The 21,822-nt window shown below is 44.4% G+C and overlaps 1 protein-coding gene across 1 annotated transcript in view; it reads left to right on the top strand.

Annotated features, from left to right (window-relative positions):
- Nucleotides 1–368: 368 nt before the first annotated feature.
- The window catches only part of LOC143807349 (fatty acyl-CoA hydrolase precursor, medium chain-like), a 39,899-nt gene continuing 18,445 nt past the window's right edge, over nt 369–21,822 (top strand). The window contains exons 1-7 of the mRNA XM_077288793.1: nt 369–734; nt 9,482–9,686; nt 13,545–13,683; nt 14,236–14,369; nt 14,660–14,813; nt 15,010–15,123; nt 15,372–15,467. Coding sequence (XP_077144908.1) covers nt 674–734; nt 9,482–9,686; nt 13,545–13,683; nt 14,236–14,369; nt 14,660–14,813; nt 15,010–15,123; nt 15,372–15,467 — 903 coding nt within the window. The 5' untranslated portion in view covers nt 369–673. The remainder of the gene's footprint in view (nt 735–9,481; nt 9,687–13,544; nt 13,684–14,235; nt 14,370–14,659; nt 14,814–15,009; nt 15,124–15,371; nt 15,468–21,822) is intronic.

Raw genomic sequence — 21,822 nt, 5'->3', positions numbered from 1 at the left:
GGAAATGTGAACACTCCTGGTTGGGTCTCCATCTGCTGGGTTGGCTGTAGTGGAAAAGATGTTGCTCCCCATTATACTGTACTATTTCTACTGTGGTGAAATTGATGCAACTTTGGTGGTGTCTGCCACTAATTTTTGGAAATGTGGAGATATAGCACCCAGCCCTGCTATATCAATGCAGCTGTCTGCTAACATGGTTCTGCTCCTCCATGGTGTAAGTCTGCACATCCTCTGTCACAGTTCTAAGTGCCTTCTAACTTCTCCACCTCTATTGATCTTCCGGTCCGTGCATCTCACCCTGACCTATGGCTTAGAGAATCCACCTCACCTGGTAAGCCATAAAATAGCCGAAAACACCTAGAACTCGCAGTGCCATAGAGCTGGCTCCCCTCCACTGGTGATGAGGATTGGTCGTGTCTGCAGAGATATCATCAAAAATTAAATAAGTGAATTTTAAATGAGAAATTACTAAACTTTTACTCCACAAAGCAAATTACTTCCTTCTTCAAGGTTAAAGAGACGCTGTGTCCATCCTATAGTGTATAGGTAGGAATCGGAAATTATACTGTGATCTGTTAAACAGTAACAAGAACATCATCATCATCAGTGACCTGAGATCACAGCGCAAGGAAATACAGAACATTATCCACCAGGTGAATGCAGTGCACGGGACATGGAAAGCCTGCGGCATATTCTGCTTCTTACCCCCTTGTTTATAACTGCAATCGGAATAGGTGAGAAGCGGGTAACAGGATGCTATAACATAGGAATTAAAGAGGAGTATAGAGAGAGCAAATAACAATGTGCATAAATGTGCAAATCCAGAATTTCTTGTTATCATTAATGACATTCTTTGTTTTTGCAATATATGTATTAATCTTTACTATAGACAGTTATATTGTTGTTCATAGGAGCAGTATTATAGTAGTTATATTCTAGTACATAGGTAGCAGTATTATAGTAGTTATATTCTTGTACATAGGGGGCAGTATTACAGTAGTTATATTCTTGTACATAGGGGCAGTATTATAGTAGTTGTATTCTTGTACATAGGGGGCAGTATTATAGTAGTTATATTCTTGTACATAGGGACAAGTATTATAGTAGTTATAGTCTTGTACATAGGAGCAGTATTATAGTAGTTATATTCTTGTACAAAGGGGCAGTATTATAGTGGTTATATTCTTGTACATAGGGGACAGTATTATAGTAGTTATATTCTTGTACATAGGGGCAGTATTATAGTAGTTATATTCTTGTACATAGGGGCAGTATTATAGTAGTTATATTCTTGTTCATAGGAGCAGTATCCTAGTAGTTATATTCTTGTATGTAGGGGCAGTATTATAGTAGTTATATTCTTGTACATAGGGGCAAGTATTATAGTAGTTATATTCTTGTACATAGGAGCAGTATTATAATAGTTATATTCTTGTACAGTCATGGCCAAAAGTTTTGAGAATGACACCAAAATTATATTTTCACATTATCTGCTGCCCTCTGGTTTTTATTAGTGTTTGTCTGATGTTTATATCACATACAGAAATATAATTGCAATCATATTATGAGTACCAATAGATTATATTGACAGTTAGAATGAGTTAATGCAGCAAGTCAATATTTGCAGTGTTGACCCTTCTTCTTCAAGACCTCTGCAATTCTCCCTGGCATGCTCTCAATCAACTTCTGGACCAAATCCTGACTGATAGCAGTCCATTCTTGCATAATCAATGCTTGCATTTTGCCAGAATTTGTTGGTTTTTGTTTGTCCACCCGTCTCTTGATGATTGACCACAAGTTCTCAATGGGATTAAGATCTGGGGAGTTTCCAGGCCATGGACCCAAAATCTCTATGTTTTGTTCCATGAGCCATTTAGTTATCACCTTTGCTTTATGGCAAGGTGCTCCATCATGCTGGAAAAGGCATTGTTGGGCGCCAAACTGCTCTTGGATGGTTGGGAGAAGTTGCTCTTGGAGGACATTCTGGTAGCATTCTTTATTCATGGCTGTGTTTTTAGGCAAGACTGTGAGTGAGCCGATTCCCTTGGTTGAGAAGCAACCCCACACATGAATGGTTTCAGGATGCTTTACAGTTGGCATGAGACAAGACTGGTGGTAGCGCTCACCTCTTCTTCTCCGAATAAGCTGCTTTCCAGATGTCCCAAACAATCAAAAAGGGGATTCATCAGAGAAAATGACTTTGCCCCAGTCCTCAGCAGTCCACTCCCTGTACCTTTTGCAGAATATCAGTCGGTCCCTGATGTTTTTTCTGGAGAGAAGCGGCTTCTTTGCTGCCCTCCTTGAAGCCAGGCCTTGCTCACAGTGTCTCCGCCTCACAGTGCGTGCAGAAGCACTCACACCAGCCTGCTGCCATTCCTGAGCAAGCTCGGCACTGCTGGTAGTCCGATCCCGCAGCTGAAACAGTTTTAAGATACGGTCCTGGCACTTGCTGGTCTTTCTTGGGCGCCCTGGAGCCTTTTTGACAACAATGGAAGCTCTCTCCTTGAAGTTCTTGATGATGCCATAGATTGTTGACTGAGGTGCAATCTTTGTAGCTGCGATACTCTTCCCTGTTAGGCCATTTTTGTGCAGTGCAATGATGGCTGCACGTGTTTCTTTAGAGATAACCATGGTTAACTGAAGGGAAACAATGATACCAAGCACCAGCCTCCTTTTAAAGTGTCCAGTGATGTCATTCTTACTTAATCATGACTGATTGATCGCCAGCCCTGTCCTCATCAACCCCCACACCTGTGTTAATGGACCAATCACTAAAACGATGTTAGCTGCTCCTTTTAAGGCAGGACTGCAATGATGTTGAAATGTGTTTTGGGGGCTAAAGTTCATTTTCTGGGCAAATATTGACTTTGCAAGTACAGTAATTGCTGTTAAGCTGATCACTCTGACATTCAGGAGTATATGCAAATTGCCATTAGAAAAAATGAAGCAGTAGACTTTGGAAAAATTAATATTTGTCTCATTCTCAAAATTTTTGTCCATGACTGTACATAGGAGCAGTATTTATAGCAGTTATATTCTCGTACATGAGGCAGCATTATAGTAGTTATATTCCTGTACATAGAGGCAGTATTATTGTAGTTATATTATTGTACATAGGGGCAGTATTATAGCAATTATATTCTTGCACATAGGGGCAGTATTATAGTAGTTATTTACTTGTACATAGGAGCAGCATTATAGTAGTTATATTCTTGTACATAGGAGCAGTATTATAGTAGTTATATTCTTGTACATAGGGGCAGTATTATATCTATGATATTCTTGTACATAGGGGCAGTATTATAGTAGTTATATTCTTGTACATAGGGGCAGTATTATAGTAGTTATATTCTTGTACATAGGGGCAGTATTATAGTAGTTATATTCTTGTACATAGAGGCAGTATTATAGTAGTTATATTCTTGTACATAGGAGCAGTATTATAGTAGTTATATTCTTATACATAGGAGCAGTATTATAGTAGTTATATTCTTGAACATAAGGGCAGTATTACAGTAGTTATTCTTGTACATAGGGGGCAGTGTTATAGAAATTATATTCTTGTACATGGGGGCAGTATTATAGCAGTTATATTCCTGTACATAGGAAGCAGTATTATAGTAGTTATATTATTGTACATAGGGGGCAGTATTATAGTAGTTATATTCTTGTACATAGGGGACAGTATTATAGTAGTTATGTATATTCTTGTACATAGGCACAGTATTATAGTAGTTATATTCTTGTACATAGGAGCAGTATTATAGTAGTTATATTCTTGAACATAACGGCAGCATTACAGTGTAGTTATATTCTTGTACATAGGGGGCAGTGTTATAGAAATTATATTCTTGTACATGGGGGCAGTATTATAGCAGTTATATTCTTGTACATAGGAAGCAGTATTATAGTAGTTATATTATTGTACATAGGGGCAGTCTTATAGTAGTTATATTCTTGTACATAGGTGCAGTATTATAGTTGTTTTATTCTTGTACATAGAGGGGGAGTATTATAGTAGTTATGTTCTTGTACATAGGGGCAGTATTATAGTTGTTTTATTCTTGTACATAGAGGGGGAGTATTATAGTAGTTATGTTCTTGTACATAGGGGCAGTATTATAGTAGTTATATTCTTGTACATAGGAGCAGTATTTTAGTAGAAATTTTCTTGTACATAGGGGGCAGTATTATAGTAGTTATATTCTTGTACATAGGAGCAGTATTATAGTAGTTATATTCTTGTACATAGGTGCAGTATGATAGTAGTTATATTGTTGTATATAGGAGTAGTATTATAGTAGTTACATGGGTTGAAAAAAGTCCTAGGTCCCTCAAGTTCAACTTTTCTCCACCAATTGTACATTTTGTCACTAATTTAACTATAACCCGCAATGTTATATGTCATGAGAAAATTATTATTCTTTTTGTGTTAATCTAGTTATATCAGCTTGCGAATTTAGATTTTTGCCGTGTTGAATGATCCCTGTATCAGACGGTTCATTGGTGAACACGGATGAAAAGTGCCTGTTTAATATCTCAGCCTTTTCTTTATCCTCTGTAATTATCTTGTTACTGTCCGGAGGGTTGCAGATGCAGTAATTATAGTTATTAATACTTAACAAGGGAACACACTGGCGCTCCTAAGATAAATAAGATGGAAAGCTGCTGGTGCCTAGACAGCCACTGTGCCAAATCTGTCACGTAATATGGAAAACTATGTAATGGATAAGGACACCGCGCTAACCAGCTGGAAACGTGCAATAAGATCAAAGTATCTAAAGAATGAGAAACCTAAGAATGGATGCAAAGGAGCTGCTGATAGGCAGCTAACAACAATGAGGAAGCGGCTCCGTCCCTCCAACAACACTGCTGGTCACAACTCCACTATTAATAGGTAGGTGCAATATATATGTAAGTGTATAACGAATGAGTTAAAGTTAATACACTTACTGTTGAGTTGCAGGTGCTAGCGTTGTGCTGGTGTAAAAAGGAGCAGGGGCAGCTGCCAGCTGTGTGTCCGGAGCAGGAAGGTCCAGACGGCGATGAGGGGCGGCAGAAGCACTCACTAATTCGGGAGCGTCCTCCCTAGCTAGTGCTCTGCTTACACACGCCTGGAGCGCTGTTTGGCCGGCACACGTGGGCTGCGAGAATACCGCTAGACAGAGCGGTGGAGTAAGGGGGCGTGTGGTAAGGGTGACGTCACCAGGATGGAAAAGGGGGAAAGAGCAGAGGACGGGTGCCGATAGGGACCACAGTGCCTACGCGTTTCGAAGGTCTCCGGACCTTCTTCGTCAGGGCTGTAGGTCCCGGCTGTCTCCTGCTCTTAATATAACCACTGCTGCTCCAAAAAAATGTAGAAAAACCACACCCACTAGCAACGCTGGTCTGAGATACAGTTTAGGTGAATAAATAAAGAAGATGAGTGTGGAGTGTGTGCCACCAAAAGCGCTATATGTCCCTATATGTGTTAAAAACCTTATATGTGTAAGGAACTTTATTACATAAATTACATTAGAAAACATATTAAAAATGAATTAAAAATACATTAAGAATCCATATTTAATGGTGGTATCTTAAAAGACAAAAACGTACAAAAACATTCAAAAAACCACCTCATGTTATAATGAGTATAATACACCCCCCAAAGACAATATGCAAATGGTGGGGCAAAGAGTAATTAAAACCCCAGGCAACAATATGGGTAAAAAATGGTTTAAAATAGGTTAAAATGGGCGCATAAGGAAAAGGGAGGGAAGTTCCCCAGGAATTTAAAATGGAATGAGGGGCATCTTCATTCATGAAAAGGCATATAGTTCGACCTCATGATTCAAGCCTCTAGGGGCTAGGCTGTCTAATGTGAAGATCCACTTGGATTCTGTGCGTGACATTAGTTTAATATAGTCACCCCCCCTCCAATTTTTTTGTACCCCCTGAATACCACAGAAGGTAAGTCCCCTTGTTGATCTTCCATGATGCTCCTTAAAATGTCTTGACAGAGGATGGCCTTCAAAACCTTTATCTATATTATTAAAGTGCTCCTTCAGCCTATCCATCAGTCTACGTTTAGTGCGGCCTACATATATTTTTTCGCAAGGGCACTTAATTAAATAAATGACTCCCGAAGACCAGCACGATATGTCATCCTTAATTAAAAATTCCCGGGTTCCACCTGAATTGTAGAATTTCAGTTGTTTAGTTTTCCTGAAATTGGTACGCACACAACAGGAACAAGTACCACATGGTGTGAAACCTGGATTTTTTGAAAGTGTTCTTGTAATGGGACCCTTTGTAGTTGTAGGGGCTATAGTATTACCAATGGTTTGAGATTTCCTAAAGATAAATCTTGGTTGTTGTGGTAATAACTCACCTATCACTCTATCTAGTTGGAGAGTTGGCCAGTGTTTGCGTACGATTTTGGTGAAATGTTTATACCCATAATGGTATTGCGTGATGATGGGTAGTTGTTGAATTTGTTCTGGAATGCCCTCTAGGGTACTAGTATCCCTCCTTGTTTTGTGTATGAGGGTGTCCCTAGAGGTTTCATATACCTCCTTATTGGCTGCCTCAACTAAATCCTTCGGATAGCCTTTTTCGAGGAATTGCCCTGTCAGGTGTTCTGCCTCAGTTTCATAATCTTGTAGTTTAGTGCAATTTACCCGAATAAGACGGAATTGCACTAAACTACAAGATTATGAAACTGAGGCAGAACACCTGACAGGGCAATTCCTCGAAAAAGGCTATCCGAAGGATTTAGTTGAGGCAGCCAATAAGGAGGTATATGAAACCTCTAGGGACACCCTCATACACAAAACAAGGAGGGATACTAGTACCCTAGAGGGCATTCCAGAACAAATTCAACAACTACCCATCATCACGCAATACCATTATGGGTATAAACATTTCACCAAAATCGTACGCAAACACTGGCCAACTCTCCAACTAGATAGAGTGATAGGTGAGTTATTACCACAACAACCAAGATTTATCTTTAGGAAATCTCAAACCATTGGTAATATTATAGCCCCTACAACTACAAAGGGTCCCATTACAAGAACACTTTCAAAAAATCCAGGTTTCACACCATGTGGTACTTGTTCCTGTTGTGTGCGTACCAATTTCAGGAAAACTAAACAACTGAAATTCTACAATTCAGGTGGAACCCGGGAATTTTTAATTAAGGATGACATATCGTGCTGGTCTTCGGGAGTCATTTATTTAATTAAGTGCCCTTGCGAAAAAATATATGTAGGCCGCACTAAACGTAGACTGATGGATAGGCTGAAGGAGCACTTTAATAATATAGATAAAGGTTTTGAAGGCCATCCTCTGTCAAGACATTTTAAGGAGCATCATGGAAGATCAACAAGGGGACTTACCTTCTGTGGTATTCAGGGGGTACAAAAAAATTGGAGGGGGGGTGACTATATTAAACTAATGTCACGCACAGAATCCAAGTGGATCTTCACATTAGACAGCCTAGCCCCTAGAGGCTTGAATCATGAGGTCGAACTATATGCCTTTTCATGAATGAAGATGCCCCTCATTCCATTTTAAATTCCTGGGGAACTTCCCTCCCTTTTCCTTATGCGCCCATTTTAACCTATTTTAAACCATTTTTTACCCATATTGTTGCCTGGGGTTTTAATTACTCTTTGCCCCACCATTTGCATATTGTCTTTGGGGGGTGTATTATACTCATTATAACATGAGGTGGTTTTTTGAATGTTTTTGTACGTTTTTGTCTTTTAAGATACCACCATTAAATATGGATTCTTAATGTATTTTTAATTCATTTTTAATATGTTTTCTAATGTAATTTATGTAATAAAGTTCCTTACACATATAAGGTTTTTAACACATATAGGGACATATAGCGCTTTTGGTGGCACACACTCCACACTCATCTTCTTTATTTATTCACCTAAACTGTATCTCAGACCAGCGTTGCTAGTGGGTGTGGTTTTTCTACATTTTTTTGGAGCAGCAGTGGTTATATTAAGAGCAGGAGACAGCCGGGACCTACAGCCCTGACGAAGAAGGTCCGGAGACCTTCGAAACGCGTAGGCACTGTGGTCCCTATCGGCACCCGTCCTCTGCTCTTTCCCCCTTTTCCATCCTGGTGACGTCACCCTTACCACACGCCCCCTTACTCCACCGCTCTGTCTAGCGGTATTCTCGCAGCCCACGTGTGCCGGCCAAACAGCGCTCCAGGCGTGTGTAAGCAGAGCACTAGCTAGGGAGGACGCTCCCGAATTAGTGAGTGCTTCTGCCGCCACTCATCGCCGTCTGGACCTTCCTGCTCCGGACACACAGCTGGCAGCTGCCCCTGCTCCTTTTTACACCAGCACAACGCTAGCACCTGCAACTCAACAGTAAGTGTATTAACTTTAACTCATTCGTTATACACTTACATATATATTGCACCTACCTATTAATAGTGGAGTTGTGACCAGCAGTGTTGTTGGAGGGACGGAGCCGCTTCCTCATTGTTGTTAGCTGCCTATCAGCAGCTCCTTTGCATCCATTCTTAGGTTTCTCATTCTTTAGATACTTTGATCTTATTGCACGTTTCCAGCTGGTTAGCGCGGTGTCCTTATCCATTACATAGTTATTAATACTTGTACAGTAAGGGTACTGTCACACATTGGCACTTTGATCGCTACGACGGTACGATTCGTGACGTTCTAGCGATATCGTTACGATATCGCAGTGTCTGACACGCAGCAGCGATCAGGGATCCTGCTGAGAATCGTACGTCGTAGCAGATCGTTTGGAACTTTATTTCGTCGCTGGATCTCCCGCTGTCATCGCTGGATCGTTGTGTGTGACAGCGATCCAGCGATGCGTTCACTTGTAACCAGGGTAAACATCGGGTTACTAAGCGCAGGGCCGCGCTTAGTAACCCGATGTTTACCGTGGTTACCAGCGTAAACGTAAAAAAAAAAAAAAACAGTACATACTCACATTCCGGTGTCTGTCCCCCGGCGTTCTGCTTCTCCGCACTGTGAGCGCCGGCCGGAAAGCGAGCACAGCGGTGACGTCACCGCTGTGCTTTCCGGCTGGCAGACACAGTGCAGAGAAGCAGAACGCCGGGGGACAGACACCGGAATGTAAGTATGTACTGTTTGGGGTTTTTTACGTTTACGCTGGTAACCACGGTAAACACCGGGTTACTAAGCGCGGCCCTGCGCTTAGTAACCCGATGTTTACCCTGGTTACCCGGGGACTTCGGCATCGTTGGTCGCTGGAGAGCTGACTGTGTGACAGCTCCCCAGCGACCACACAACCACTTACCAACGATCACGGCCAGGTCGTATCGCTGGTCGTGATCGTTGGTAAATCGTTTAGTGTGACAGTACCCTAAGGATTAGTAAATATATGTAGTACAAGCTGTATGTAATATCAGGAGGAGCCACTAATGAGAATATTAAACATTAATACTATCCTTAATTGTCCCCAATAATATCTTTGATTTTAGGAGTGAAAGATGGAAGACCATTAGTAACAACTAAGTATGGAGACCTACGGGGCATCACAGTGCCAGTAAAGGAGACATCTAGGGCCATACATGCATTTTTCGGAGTTCCTTTTGCGAAACCTCCTGTGAGACCACTGAGATTTGGTAAACCCGAACCTCCGGAGCCCTGGAAATGTGTAAGAGATGCCTCCGAGCCTTCTCCCATGTGAGTCTCGTGTATTTGTGGTGACTCGAGGTTGTAGTGACATATTGTGTGTACATACACTCACCGGCCACTTTATTAGGTACACCATGCTAGTAACGGGTTGGACCCCCTTTTGCCTTCAGAACTGCCTCAATTCTTCGTGGCATAGATTCAACAAGGTGCTGGAAGCATTCCTCAGAGATTTTGGTCCATATTGACATGATGGCATCACACAGTTGCCGCAGATTTGTCGGCTGCACATCCCAAAGATGCTCCATACAAGGCAGGATGGATCCATGCTTTCATGTTGTTTACGCCAAATTCTGACCCTACCATCCGAATGTCGCAGCAGAAATCGAGACTCATCAGACCAAGCAACGTTTTTCCAATCTTCTACTGTCCAATTTCGATGAGCTTGTTCAAATTGTAGCCTCAGTTTCCTCTTCTTAGCTGAAAGGAGTGGTACCCGGTGTGGTCTTCTGCTGCTGTAGCCCATCTGCCTCAAAGTTCGACGCACTGTGCGTTCAGAGATGCTCTTAGGCCTACCTTGGTTGTAACGGGTGGTGATTTGAGTCACTGTTGCCTTTCTATCAGCTCGAATCAGTCTGCCCATTCTCCTCTGACCTCTGGCATCAACAAGGCATTTCCGCCCACAGAACTGCCGCTCACTGGATTTTTTTTCTTTTTCGGACCATTCTCTGTAAACCCTAGAGATGGTTGTGCGTGAAAATCCCAGTAGATCAGCAGTTTCTGAAATACTCAGACCAGCCCTTCTGGCACCAACAACCATGCCACGTTCAAAGGCACTCAAATCACCTTTCTTCCCCATACTGATGCTCGGTTTGAACTGCAGGAGATTGTCTTGATCATGTCTACATGCCTAAATGCACTGAGTTGCTGCCATGTGATTGGCTGATTAGAAATTAAGTGTTAACAAGAAGTTGGACAGGTGTACCTAATAAAGTGGCCGGTGAGTGTATATGTGTATATAATACTGTATATTTTGTAGAGATTCCCGCTTTCAGGTAGGTATTAGGTAGCATTCCCACTGGCACTGGATTTTTGTGTCATAACAATGTGACATTTATTTTCATAGGTTGCACAGCACCAAAATAAAACCATAAACACAAAATCCCTAGCCTTGTCCAGGCGCCGTGTCTGTGATTTTTTTAGTGTATTTATGGCTTGAAAAATGCCTGTTAGGGCTGAAACGTTGCATTGTCTACCTCATTTTTGTAATTTCACCATGCGTTTTTAAGGATGGAATTAAAACTACGGTACATTTTATCCAAACTTTCTGTGGTGCTATGAAGACAAAGGGGCAGTGGGTCCGCTACCCAAAACCGCATGGGACAGGGTACATGCCACTGAATGCCTGCTCAGTTTGGCAATAATTTATTGAGCCACCATCAAACATTAGCATGTAGAACAGTCCCTGCAAAATACCCAAGATGGCGTAAATTACAGAGTCTCACCCTTTCGCCGGCATTACAGCTGCTTCCAGGGCTGACGACCCCCACCAGTGGCACCCCGCTTTTGCTGGCCCCCCACAGAGAGGAGGTAACAACAATCTTAGGAAGCTAACCGAGAGCAGTCAGATATGTAGCCAGGTAACCTGATTGTCCCAACCTGGATTATTCAATATGTCTTTGGGAATCAGTGATGGTCAATGAAGCTGGGCCTGTGGTCTCCTAAGCTAACATTCTGTAGACTCCTCTGGTACAGAGGAAAAGTCTCCTTATATAGTTCACAACTGTCCTTTAAGCCGACATCCAGAGGTCAAGAGAAAAATGTGTTGAGGTAAACTCGCATTGTTTGATTATTTATAGTTTATCTTTCGATGCTTGCAAGTCAGCAAACTGCATGGAACAGTACAATGTGTAATCAACATATCAGCAAACATAATTGTTGATTGACCCTGCATGCCTGTTTTGCAAATATAACAGTACAATAAACTGTAGGAGCTGATATAAGAGGTAAATATTCGTCCATTTACATATTCGTCCATTTACAATTATCAATTTAACCTACAATACTTCAGACAGCAGTTTATTATTTTGGGCCTACTGAATTTATGTCTGGCTAAATAAAATGAAATGCTGTATCGTCACAGGTGCCTTGGAATCTTAGGAACCCTATAGGTCCCTGACACTGGGTAGGGAACTTGCACTATCCTATGGGCACTAACACAGCTTCAGCCCATAAGTCTCATAATAAAAGAAAATCTTGGCCTATGACAATAGCATGCAACAAGTCCCTGACGAATCCCACTTGTTGAGACACGGAACCGCAGTGTACGGATATGGCAACTTGGGCCATGGGATAGTTCTTAACGTCTCCATGGATGCAATTTACCCCCAGAAGTGTACCTGTTATACCCGAACTGACAGGGTGACTCCCAAACTTGCAATAATCTTCACATTTAGCTTGCTGAATTCCTTGGCATGCTGCAGAGCATGGCCATAGTCTGCTTTCTGCTGATACCCAGTAAGATATGGAGCCAGAACCTCTGCCCTTTGTTCTGGGGGCAGTTTTGACCCATCTGCCTCTCTTTCAAAGACAGTAAGAAAAGCCTCAACAACATCCTCCAGAGCCATCTTCTGCAAGGCCTCCTGTACAGTTTTTTTCACAGAGATATCTTCACTTTGGATGGCAGGAGGTGCCATCTCCCTGGCCCAGACAATTTCTGCCAAGAGAGTCATCTGCTGTTTAAGCTGCTGATGCTACTGTTTGATCATTAGGAAGCGTTCACACAGGCACTGGATTCTTGTATCAAAGCAATGTGACGATTATTTCCACAAATTGCATAGCACCAAAAACAAAACCATAAACTGAAAATCCCTACCCTTAAGGTACCTTCACACTAAGCGACTTTACAACGATAACGATAGCGATCCGTGACGTTGCAGCGTCTTGGATAGCGATATCGTTGTGTTTGACACGCAGCAGCGATCAGGATCCTGCTGTGATATCGCTGGTCGTTGCTGAAAGTTCAGAACTTTATTTGGTCGTCAGATCGGCGTGTATCGTCGTGTTTGACAGCAAAAGCAACTATGCCAGCGATGTTTTACAATGGTAACCAGGGTAAATATCGGGTTACTAAGCGCAGGGCCGCGCTTAGTAACCCGATGTTTACCCTGGTTACCATTGTAAAAGTAAAAAAAAAACAGTACATACTCACCCTCTGATGTCTGTCACGTCCCCCGGCGTCCGCGCTGCTGCTCAGAACTTCCTGCACTGAATGTGTCAGTGCCGGCCGTAAAGCAAAGCACAGCGGTGACGTCACCGCTCTGCTGTTAGGGCCGGCGCTCACACAGTGCAGGGAAGCGGACGCCGGGGGACGCGAATGTAAGTATGTAGTGTTTGTTTTTTTACATTTAACACTGGTAACCAGGGTAAACATTGGGTTACTAAGCGCGGCCCTGTGCTTAGCAACCCGATGTTTACCCTGGTTACCCGGGGACTTCGGCATCGTTGGTCGCTGGAGAGCTGTCTGACAGCTCTCCAGCGACCAAACAGCGACGCTGCAGCGATCGGCATCGTTGTCGATATCGCTGCAGCGTCGTTTAGTTTGAAGGTACCTTTAGCCTTGTGCAGACGCTAACTAAACAAATTAGACCCTGGCTACTCACACCCGGCTGAGATAGTCCCAGTACAGTCAAACAAAACAGCTATCATCCATAGCAGCCACTGATACTTGCAGATTGGTGCACACGGTCTGTGCAGACTCTTCTCAGAGAGAGATTCTGGCTTGTCTCTCTTCGACTCCAACACAAATCCACTCTGGTCCGCTTCCCCCAGCTGACACTAAGAACAGCTAGCATTCAGTAATGCAGGTGAATTTTATTTATTTTTTATTATTCATTCTGTATATTTCAGGTGTTTGCAGGCAGAAGATACCATGAAGGGGGTAGCAGTATATTACCAATCCACTTTCCAGCTGCCCCGTTCCTCAGAAGATTGCCTGTACCTGAATGTGTTTACTCCGGCCGACAGACACAAGGAATCTAAGTTACCTGTAAGTATCTGCGGAGTTTACCTATATAAAATCATAGAATGTTAGTGAAGGGACCTCAAGCTTGGGTCATCGTGTCCAATCCCCTGCTCAATGTAGGATTCACTAAACTATCTCAGCAAATGTCTGTCCAGCCTCTGTTTGAAGACTTCCATTGATGGAGAGCTCGCCACCTCTCCTGGCTGCCTGTTCTACTCATTGATCACCCTCACTGTCAAAAAGTTGTAATATCTAATCTGTATCTACTCCCTGAATATGAGTGCCCTGAGCATGTCTTCACAGTTAGGTGCACCCTGTTGGGAGTCTCGTTATGTTGTAAGTCTGTTATTAATGATATGTTGTTTCAGTCTTTGTTCTTGTTAAATATTAGTTTAATTCGGCGCTTTTCCATTAGTTTCCTACTTTTATTCTTTGCTACATTTCTCTTGTAATATTAAGTATATGAGCGATATCTACAGCACCATATAGCACTATGTGCTGTTTTCTGAGGAGGTTACTAGTGGTAGGCCTGGAAGAACAATGACTTATCCCATAAATGTTATTCTGTTCCCCTAGGTCATGGTTTATATACATGGTGGAGGGCTGCTGTTCGGGCTCGCCGGCATGTTTGATGGCTCCGCACTTAGTGCCTATGAGAACATAGTGGTGGTGAGCATCCAGTACAGGCTGGGGATCCTGGGGTTCTTCAGGTAAAGATATTTCCAGTTATATCCTCCATTATTCATCATTTACCATCATTACCGGATCAGTAATGTAATGTATGTACCAGCAGAATAGTGATTGCAGCTCTGGAGTATAATACAGGATGTAACTCAGGATCAGTAATGTAATGTAATGTATGTGCACAGTGACTGCACCAGCAGAATAGTGAGTACAGCTCTGGAGTATAATACAGGATGTACCCCAGTATAGATGATTTTTATGTATATATATTGCTTTCAGACTTTATTTTCCTATCCATTTATGTTTTTTTTTCCAGTACTGGAGATGACCGATTACGTGGCAATTATGGGTTTCTGGACCAAGTTGCTGCCCTCCAATGGATACAGGAAAATATTGCAGATTTTGGGGGTGATCCCTCCTCTGTCACTATATTTGGTGAATCTGCTGGAGGAATCAGCGTTTCCGTTCTTGTAAGTCCTGTCCAGTAATTGTGAACTTATCATCCCTTAGCTTTCAGTTTACTCTCTTATTTTACCATGATAGTAGTTATTAAAGTACAGGTCACTGTCCAAAAACTGTGCAAAAAAAAGTCTAAAAAAATAACAATTAATGCGTCTAATTCCATGGGATAAAGAGCACAATAATCTGGATTGTCTCTTCTTCTAGGTGGCGTCTCCTTTAGCAAAAGGTCTGTTCCACCGCGCCATCTCTGAGAGCGGAACTGTAGCTATGTCAGCCATGGTGGTCAGCACATCTGAAGAGTTCATCATCTTCCAAAATGTAATTATTCCCTCCCCATTTACCCCATTAGAAATAACACCGGTGTCTGAGCAGTTACATATTAATAGAGGTTGGCGAGGGGAGTGCGACTGAATAAACTTTACACTCTTTGCAAATCTGGCCTCTGCACCTCATTTTGCTGGTGTTTTCACCACACCAAAAAAAAACAAGAAAAAAAATAAAATGAGAAAAAAAAACAGTCTTAAAATGTATGCGGTATCTGAATATAAGACCAATTTTCATTGCAGAAAGTATCGGAGTCATCGGGCTGTGATCTTGCCTCCATAGCTGACTGTCTGATGAAGAAATCAGAGGAAGAAATGTACACGATTATCAAAAAAATGGTAGGTGCCGTGTCACACTACAGCAGTACTGCCGCACGGGGAACTACTTGGGCAATGTTTAAGATACAAATTTCATGAACTGATCAGTTTTTTTTAGTTTTCCATTTCTTTTCCTGCTTTATTAACCCCTTTACCTCCAAAGGTGGTTTGCACGTTAATGACCAGGCCAATTTTTACAATTGTGACCACTGTAACTTTGTGTGGTTATAACTCTGGAACTCGTCAATGGATCCCAGTGATTCTAAGAATTTTTTTTGTGACATATTGTACTTCATGTGAATGGTAAAATTTCTTCAATATGTCTTGTGTTTATTTGTGAAAAAAATGGAAATTTGGCCAAAATGTTGAAAGTTTCGCAATTTTCCAACTTTGAATTTTCATGCCCTTAAGTCACACAAAATAGTAAATAACATTTCCCACATATCTACTTGGTTATTTGGCTATATAACCCTCTTATTCCAAATTGGGTTAAGGATCCTCTGAAGGAAACACCCTGATACCTCTTTATTCAATATATCTAGTTTACATCAGCACAATTTTGGAACCAAAATTTTATTTTGTTAGGAAGTTATAGGGTTAAAAGTTGACCAGCGATTTTTCATTTTTCCAACAAAATTTACAAAACCGTTTTTTTAGGGATCACCTCACATTTGAAGTCACTTTGAGGAGTCTATATGACAGAAAATACCCCAAAGTGACATGCAGCGCCCCAGAGTCCTGGTCGTTGCAGTACTGTGGCTCCGCCACTATGGGGAGCTATGATACGTCTGATGGCACTGAAGGAGTTCATCTGATCAGGTATCACAGACACCAATACATTTCACAGTCGGGCCTCCAGGGGGAGCTAAGGGTTCTATTCATTAGGCCACTCCTCACATACTGGTAAAACTGGGGGTCAGGCAGGAAGTTAGTTCAGAAAGCTGACTGGGTTGGAACCAGGCAACACCTTGTGGCAGAGGGTGTTGTGGGGGAAGATACAGTAGGGTCTCTGTCAGGGGTGGGATCCTGACAGAGGCTTGGCAACTTGAACGAACGTAACGGGACCGTGCCTGCTCCGGGTAGCGGCGGTGCCCAAGGAAGGATTAGAGGCGAGATAGATTGTGCTGAGTGAGAAACGAGATCAAGCAAAAGGAGAAATACCAGTAGGGGTCGTGCTGTAAGACCGAAGCAACACCCTACTGAGGCGCACTACCGGTGGCCGGAACGCCGAGGGAGTATAATAACATTCAGCTTCAAGCAATACTCCAAACAGCGGCAGGACAGTCAGTCTAAGGCGGGCTGTCTAACTTAAATCACCTATGCAGTCTTGGGCGGCAACTTGTGGAGAGGGGCGACTCTAGGGTCCCGGAAGAGCTCCGAGCCTACCCGTCAAACGGGTGCCATCCTAACCAGAACACCAGGGAGGGACGGAGGATTAGCAGAACATCATCTAATCGAGTTGTGAGGGAACTTAAGAAACAGACACAACAGTTGTGGGGACTTTCTGTAAGCACAGCAGGGAAGGACCGCAACACATAGCGCTAGCAGGAAGGCACAGATTTCCACCTGCTAGGAGAACTCTGGAGGTGCCATTGGACCGGCCGGACTTGCGCAGCCTGGTTATCCGGATTCCGGACTGAGGACCCAGAGATCTTCAGTAAAGAGGTAAAGAGACTGCAACCTGGTGTCCTCGTTATTTACTGCACCGCACCACTACAGCCTCACCACTACCTTCACCCGTCACATCTTTCACTGTGCGCCCCTCGGCAGTGTCACGGACTGGGCCTAGCCACCGTGACAACCCCAGAACAGAGACTCAGAGGCCCGGTACCGGGTATTCCTCGGCCCTGCGGCAGTGGGGGCGCTACAATTTGGCGTCACGAACAGGATCTACTTAAGCCTGAAGAATCAGGTCATGTGTGCCTTAGAACTGTGATTTGTTGTGCTTGGACTGTACTTTATTACAAAGACTGTGCTGCGCCATTTACCGCCAAAATCCACCGCCATTACAGCGCTGAGGAGAGCGCAGGAGAAGAAGAGGGGCGTGGAGTGGGCGTAGGAAAGCTGAAGAGCGCGAAAAACAATGGCCGCCCAGTCTAAATATTTCTGCACCGTGAGGACGTGTCCGTCAGCAGCAGAGATCCGCCTCCTAATCCTCAATGGAGGGCGGAGACCGAGAAAACGACACCGCCCACGAAGGAGAGAGTGGGAAAAAGACCAGGAAGTGACCCACGTGGAGGACGCTATGGCCAGCAGCTCCGAACCCGACAGTGGGGTTGAAGTGGAAGTCTCCCCCAACTACCCGGATGAGCACAGCAGCCCGTTCTCCGTGGACAGCACTGAACTTCTGCGGGTCGAGATGGAGAGCCTGATCAACCAACTCCTCCAACTGAACATGAAGGCCCAGGCTCCGCACCAGGCAGCGCCGGAAGAAGGTCCTCAGGCGTCGGATCCTGCACCGTTACCGGAGCAACCGCTGAGATCCTCGTCGACACCGCCGGAGGAATCTGCCGCGGAGGAGGCCCCTGCATCGGCTGGTGAGTCCACCGACCCCGTCCCACCGGCCGAGGGCTTACTGGTAGGCCCCGTTGCGGCACCCCCTCTCCCTGGAACCCATAGACTCCAACGCCTGTTACCCTGGGAGGAGGCCACGGGCATGGAACACCGCATGAAGGCCCCGATCGCGCCAACCACCCTGCTGTGTGAAGTCCGTGCAGAGCGCACAGTGTGTCGCTGGGTGAACACAGGATCTAACCTTATGGGGTTCCCCGGGGTGAAGACCCAAGAGGGGGAGATGGTACAGGCCCTAAGCTGGGAGGAATACCGGGTACAGCTAGAACAACAGTGGAAAGAGGAGGAGAAAACATACCAGGCCGGGCTGGAGGCCCACCATCAAAAAGACTTGGCGGTCAAGGACCGGGCCCGCAAGGATCCCACTGCTCAGCAGGCCCTGCGCAGGCAGGGCACCGTCATTGACTTTAAGCTCCGTGGAGGCTGGGGCTTTATAAAGGAGCCGGGTCTATATGCCGAAGTTTTTGTTAACCGGCGGGATGTAGAGTCGCATCTTAGAGAGGGCCACCCAGGCCGGGATCTTTATCCAGGGGATGATGTCATTTACACCCGGCACCTTGGAGAGAAGGGGTGGTTTGCCCTGAACGTCCACGTCCACAAGACGCACAGTCCCATGACCCCCTTGTGTTGTGAATTAGACTTTTTGGCTCCCTCTTGTGGTTACTAGTGATATTACTCTGGGATTGTCTTTCCTCAGTTTGGCACCCACCTGGGTCGTTAGTCCAGGGGTGTTGCTATATAAGCTTCCAGGATCCTTAGTCCAGTGCCTGGCATCGTTGTAATCAGATCCTTTCTGTTTGCTCCTGTCTGCTGATCCCGGTTCGTGCAAAATTAAGCTAAGTCCTGCTTCTTTGTTTTTTTGGTTATTTGCTTGCTTTCATTTTTGTCCAGCTTGTACTAAATGTGATTCCTGACCTTGCTGGAAGCTCTAGGGGGCTGGTGTTCTCCCCCCGGGCCGTTAGACGGTTCGGGGGTTCTTGAATATCCAGCGTGGATATTTTGATAGGGTTTTTGCTGACCATATAAGTCATCTTACTATATTCTGCTATTAGCTAGTGGGCCTCTCTTTGCTAAATACCTAGCTCATTCTTACGTTTGTCTTTTCCTCTTACCTCACCGTTATTATTTGTTGGGGGCTTGTATCCAACTTTTGGGGTCTTTTCTCTGGAGGCAAGAAAGGTCTTTCTTTTCCCTTCTAGGGTTAGTTAGTTCTCCGGCTGGCGCGAGACGTCTAGAACCAACGTAGGCACGTTCCCCGGCTGCTGCTATTTGTGGTGCTAGGATTAGATATATGGTCAGCTCAGTTACCACTGCCCTATGAGCTGTTTTTTTGTGTTTGCAGACTTAGTAATTATTTCTGAGACCCTCTGCCATTGGGGTCATAACACCCTTGCCTAGGGTGTCCGAAAAGTTGTCCCCCGTGGCCAGGGTGCCCCCTTGTGACCGGCCCACGATTACCACTGAGACCACCGTGGTCACCCCAACAGGCACAATTGTGAAGACCACGACTTGCCGCGTCATGACCTCCACCGCTGTCGTGGCCACGCAGGCACCTCCTCAGGTGACCAGCGTGTCTACTGCCCAAGGACTGAAGACTGTGGGTACACAGACCCCCAGATGGGACGACAGACCCCCTTATGCAGTACCAGGCGGCTCGCAATACCCAAAGGGGTTGCCCCCGCCGGTGCTGCCCCCTGGGTGGTTTGAGTAGATGTTCCCGTATTCTGAATATGTACATAGTTTCTTAACTGTTGTTTGTTTCCTGATTTTGCTGCTAAAACCCGTCTAGGGTTAACTCTTAAAGGTGATCCTTTTGTTGACCCGGGATCCCTATTGTTTTGGTTGTTTTTTCTAAGTTTTGCACAAGTTTCCAGAACTGCCGCAATCATGAACAGTGCATGATACAAACTTTTTGTACATAGTTTGCACCTTATTAAAGGTGCTCCCTACTGGTTTTACTTCAAAAAGGACTCTTTGTGAAGATACCACACTGGAACCTTTGCCGAGTACGGACTGGTAGCTTGAGAAGATATGCTACCTCATAGAGACTTGGTTCCCTCTTAAAGGGGATGTTCATTTGTTGCGCTTAAATGGTGATATTGCTTTAAAGGCTAAAAGATAGCAATAATGTTTGATAAAAGAAAGTGATGATAATGTTTATATGAGAAAGTTATATGTATCCAACTAGTTAATTGTAAAGAAATGCTGATGATGTTCTCCGAAAGAAAGTGAAAGCTAGAAGAAGGATGCAGTGGGCCCGTAGGGGAAGACGTGGTGTCCAGCATGCATGTTAGTGAGAAAGATAATGAGAAGATTTAATGTTCGATAAAAGAAACTGCTTTTGATAATGTTGATAGATGGTGGGGATAGAAGGTTGTCATGAATCCCAATGGCTAGGGATAGCAAGGGACAAGCAAAGTAATACAAAATATCGGACAAGCTCTAGGGTGATGGAACCTGGGCTGACCGCTGCCCTACGCCTGACAAACGCAACTAGAGATAGCCAGGGAGCGTGCCTACGTTGGTTCTAGACGCCACGCACCAGCCTAAGAGCTAACTAGTACTGCAGAGAAAATAAAGACCTCACTTGCCCCCAGAGGAATGAACCCCAAAAGGTATAGTTGCCCCCCACATGTATTGACGGTGAAATGAGAGGAAGGCACACACATAGAGATGATATATATAGGTTCAGCAAATTGAGGCCCGCTGTAAACTAGAAAGCAGAACGATACAAAAGGGGTCTGAGCGGTCAGCAAAAAACCCTAATCAAAAAACCATCCTGAGATTACAAGAACCCATGTGCCAACTCATGGCACATGGGGAGAACCTCAGTCCACTAGAGCTACCAGCTAGCATAAAGACATAATAAGCAAGCTGGACAAAAAAACCAACAACTGAAAATCAGCACTTAGCTTATCCTGAAAGATCTGGGAGCAGGTAGGCAGGAACCAAACAGAGCACATCTGAATACATTGATAGCCGGCAAGGGAATGACAGAAAGGCCAGGTAAAATAGGAACCACCCAGCCTCTGATGGACAGGTGGAAACCAAAGGCCGCAACCCACCAAAGTCACCCAGTACCAGCAGTAACCACCAGAGGGAGCCCACAAACAGAATCCACAACAGTACCCCCCCCTTGAGGAGGGGTCACCGAACCCTCACGAGAACCCCCAGGGCGATCAGGGTGAGCTCTATGGAAGGCGCGGACCAAATCAGTCGCATGAACATCGGAGGCGACCACCCAGGAATTATCCTCCTGACCATAACCCTTCCACTTAACCAAATACTGGAGTTTGCGTCTGGAAACACGAGAATCCAAGATCTTCTCAACAACATACTCCAATTCTCCCTCCACCAGCACCGGAGCAGGAGGCTCAACCGAAGAAACAACGGGTACCTCATACCTCCGCAACAACGACCGATGGAACACATTATGAATAGCAAACGATGCTGGGAGATCCAAACGAAAAGATACAGGGTTAAGAATCTCCGAGATCCTATAAGGACCGATGAACCGAGGCTTGAACTTAGGAGAAGAGACCTTCATAGGGACAAAACGAGAAGACAACCACACCAAATCCCCAACAAGAAGTCGGGGACCCACGCGGCGACGGCGATTAGCAAACTGCTGAGTCTTCTCCTGAGATAACTTCAAATTGTCCACCACCTGATTCCAAATCTGATGTAGCCTGTCCACCACCACGTCCACTCCAGGACAATCCGAAGACTCCACCTGACCAGAGGAAAAACGAGGATGAAACCCCGAATTACAAAAAAAAGGAGAGACCAACGTGGCAGAACTAGC

This window comes from Ranitomeya variabilis, chromosome 2 (assembly GCF_051348905.1).
Source record: "Ranitomeya variabilis isolate aRanVar5 chromosome 2, aRanVar5.hap1, whole genome shotgun sequence".
NCBI lineage: Eukaryota > Metazoa > Chordata > Amphibia > Anura > Dendrobatidae > Ranitomeya > Ranitomeya variabilis.
This window is presented reverse-complemented; position numbering and strand designations above follow the sequence as displayed.